Source organism: Etheostoma cragini, chromosome 12 (assembly GCF_013103735.1).
Source record: "Etheostoma cragini isolate CJK2018 chromosome 12, CSU_Ecrag_1.0, whole genome shotgun sequence".
Lineage (NCBI taxonomy): Eukaryota > Metazoa > Chordata > Actinopteri > Perciformes > Percidae > Etheostoma > Etheostoma cragini.
In genome coordinates, this window is record NC_048418.1 from 83,869 (window position 1) to 87,617 (window position 3,749).

General features: G+C 49.2%; 1 protein-coding gene across 1 annotated transcript in view; it reads right to left on the minus strand.

The window, feature by feature from the left end:
* impa1 (inositol monophosphatase 1) overlaps positions 1–615 on the minus strand; it is a 5,435-nt gene extending 4,820 nt beyond the window's left edge. Inside the window, exons 1-2 of the mRNA XM_034888784.1 lie at positions 478–615; positions 87–220 (exon numbers count right to left, since the gene is read on the minus strand). Coding sequence (XP_034744675.1) covers positions 87–220; positions 478–540 — 197 coding nt within the window. The 5' untranslated portion in view covers positions 541–615. The remainder of the gene's footprint in view (positions 1–86; positions 221–477) is intronic.
* Positions 616–3,749: the final 3,134 nt, after the last annotated feature.

Here is a 3,749-nt window from a genome sequence, read left to right on the forward strand (position 1 = left end):
ACACACACACACACACACACACACACACACACACACACACACACACACACACACACACACAGAATCGCGGCGGCGGGGCCTCTGACCTGTGAGTGGGGAACTTCTCCTTCACTGATTGGATGATGAGTGTCTCCACATTCTGGTCCGTCTGTGTCACCAGATCAACGGAGCAGCTCTTCGTCATCACCTTCCTGTCGTGGTGCAGCGCCTCACGCACCACCTGACCAGAATACACCAATCAGAACACACCTGACCAGAATACACCAATCAGAAGACACCTGACCAGAATACACCAATCAGAAGACACCTGACCAGAATGCACCAATCAGAACACACCTGACCAGAATACACCAATCAGAACACACCTGACCAGAATGCACCAATCAGAAGACACCTGACCAGAATGCACCAATCAGAAGACAGAGAGACAGGCAGAGAGACGAGAGACAGACAGACAGACCCCCCCCAACCCCTCACCTCTCCAGCTCTCCGTGCGACAGCAACAGCGTGCTCCATGGCGTTCTGCCAGACGTCAGCCATGTTGGAACAGCTGCAGTTCCTTATAAGGAAGAAAACTCATCTTCACAAACATGGAGGTATCTTGTAGTCAGACAGGCTCTCATTCATATATATATATATATATATACACATATATACATATATACATACGCATTCATATTTCCTATTATAATATATACTGTATATGTCCTTTTTTTGTTTGTGAAGTGACCTTGGGTGTCATGAAAGGCGCTTTAAATTAAATGTATTGTTATTATTATTATTATTATTATTATATGTACATTTACACATTATATATACACACATATACATTCCTATTTCCTATTATATATATTTTTTATATACTGTATATATCGTATATAAATATATATACATTTTTATATATATATAAATATATAATATAATATAATATAATATGAATATTCCCTGGTGGAGTTCTTAGGTTATTTAACAACTCCACAGTGGCAAAAACCCAGGGATTGATGAGATCCGTGGTAACCAACAAAACCCTGGTGGACCCCGTTGGTCAGGGAAGCCGTCCGACTGAAGAAGGAGTCTTTCAGGGATATGTTGTCCCGGAGGACTCCAGAGGCAGTTGCAGGGTACCGATGGGCCCGAAGGGCTGCAGCCTCTGCCGGGACAGAGGCAAAGCAGCGGATTTGGGAGAAGTTTGGAGAAGACCTTGACAAGACTTGGAGAAGACCAGGAAGAGACATTGAGAAGACATGGAGAAGGACTTTCGGTCGACACCAAGGTGCTTCTGAAACCGTTGGCCACTTCAGGAGGAGGCGGGGAATCATCCAAGATGTGTACAGTAAGGATGGGACGTTGCTGACCTCAACTGAGGAGGTAATAGGGCGGTGGAAGGAGCATTTTGAGAAAGTCCTAAATCCAGCTGACACGCCCTCTGTGGTAGAGGCAGACCTGGAGGATGATGGGGGACCGGTTTCCCTGTTGGAGGTCGCTCAGGTAGTCAAACAACTCCACAGCAGCAAAGCCCCGGGGATTGATGAGATCCGTCCAGAAATGCTGAAAGCTCTGGGTGTGGGGGACTGTCTTGGTTGAATGGCCTCTACAACATTGCATGGAGGTCAGAGACGGTGCCTAAGGAGTGGCAGACCAGCGTGGGGGTTCCCCTCTTGAAAAAGAGGGACCAGAGGGTGTGTGCCAATTACAGTGGTATCACACTTCTCAGCCTCCCTGGTAAAGTCTGCTCCAAGGTGCTGGAAAGGATGGTTCGACCGATAGTCGAACCTCAGATTGAAGAGGAACAATGCGGATTCCGTCCTGGTCGCGGAACCACGGATCAGATTTTTACTCTCGCAAGGCTTTTTGCAGATGATGTGGTCCTGATGACATCATCGGTATGTGACCTTCAGCACTCACTGGATCGGTTCACAGCCGAGTGTGAAGCGGCTGGGATGAGGATCAGCACCTCTAAATCTGAGGCCATGGTTCTCAGCAGGAAACCGATGGAGTCCTTACCCCAAGTGAAGGAGTTTAAATACCTTGGGGTCTTGTTCGCAAGTGAGGGGACCATGGAGCGTGAGATTGGTCAGAGAATCGGAGCAGCGGAGCTGAGCCAGATGGCAAAGTTCTTGATCTACCGGTCAATGTTTGTTCCTACCCTCACCGATGGTCATAAAGGCTGGGTCATGACCCAAAGAACGAGATCCAGGGTACAAGCGCCCGAAATGTGTTTCCTCAGGAGTAGGGCTGGTTTCCTCAGGGCGAGGGCTGGTTTCCTCAGGAGGGGGGCTGGTTTCCTCAGGAGGGGGGCTGGTGTCTCCCTTAGAGATAGGGTGAGAAGCTCAGTCATCCGAGAGGAGCTCGGAGAAGAGCCGCTGCTCCTTCGCTTCGAAAGGAGCCAGTTGACGTGGTTCGGGCATCCGGTAAGGATGCCTCCTGGAGGCCCCCTAGGGAGGTGGTCCAGGCACGTCCAGCTGGGAGGAGGCCTCTGGAAAGACCCAGGACTAGGTGGAGGCACATCCAGCTGGTAGGAGGCCTCGGGGAAAACCCAGGACTATGTGGAGAGATTATATCTCCAACCTGGCCTGGGAACGCCTTGGGGCCCCCTGCTGGAGCTGCTGCCCCCGAGACCCGATACAGGTTGAAGATGGATGGATGAATATACAGACATATACACAGTGAGGAAAATAAGTATTTAACACCCTACTATTTTGCAAGTTCTCCCACTTAGAAATCATGGAGGGTCTGAAATTGTCCTCGTAGGCGCATGTCCACTGTGAGAGACATGTCCACTGTGAGAGACATGTCCACTGTAAGAGACGTAATCTAAAAAAAACATCCAGAAATCACATTGTATGTTTTTTTAACTATTTATTTGGATGATACAGCTGCAAATAAGTATTTGAACACCTGAGAAGATCCATGTTAATATCTGGTCCAGCAGTCTTTGTTTCCAACGTTTTCTGTAGTTCTTCACCAGGTCTGGGACCCTGCAGAAGGGATTCTGGCCCCCCCTCCACACAGATCTTCTCTAGACCAGTCAGGTTTCTGGGCTGGAGTTTGAGCTCGCTCCAAAGATAATCTTTTGGGTTTAGGTCTGGAGACTGGCTAGGCCCCCCCAGAACCTTGATCTGCTTCTTCCAGAGCCCCCCCTTGGTTCTCCTGGCTGTGGTCTTGGGGTCATTGTCATGTTGGAAGACCCAGCCTCAACCCATCTTCAATGCTCTAACTGAGGGAAGGAGGTTGTCCCCAAAATCTCCCAATACATGGCCCCGGCCCTCCTCTCCTTGATACAGTGCAGTCCCCCTGTCCCATGTGCAGAAACCCCCCCAAAGCATGATGCTACCTCCCCATGCTTCACAGTAAAGATGGTGGTCTTCATCCAAACCCGGTTAGTGGAATTAGGACCAAAAAGTTATATTCTGGTCTCATCAGACCACATGACATCCTCCCATGACTCCTCTGGATCATCCAGATGGTTGTTGGCAGACTTAAGACGGGCCTGGACATGGTCTGGTTTAAGCAGGGGAACCTTCCGGGCCATGCAGGATTTCAGACCATGAAGTCTTAGTGTATTACCAACAGTAACCTTGGAAACGGTGGTCCCAGCTCTTTTCAGGTCCTGTACCAGCTCCTCCCGTGTAGTTATGGGCTGGTTTATCACCTTTCTTAGGATCACTGATACCCCCCGAGGTGAGATCCTGCATGGAGCCCCAGTCCGAGGGAGACTGACAGTCATGTTTAGCTTCTTCCATTTTCTA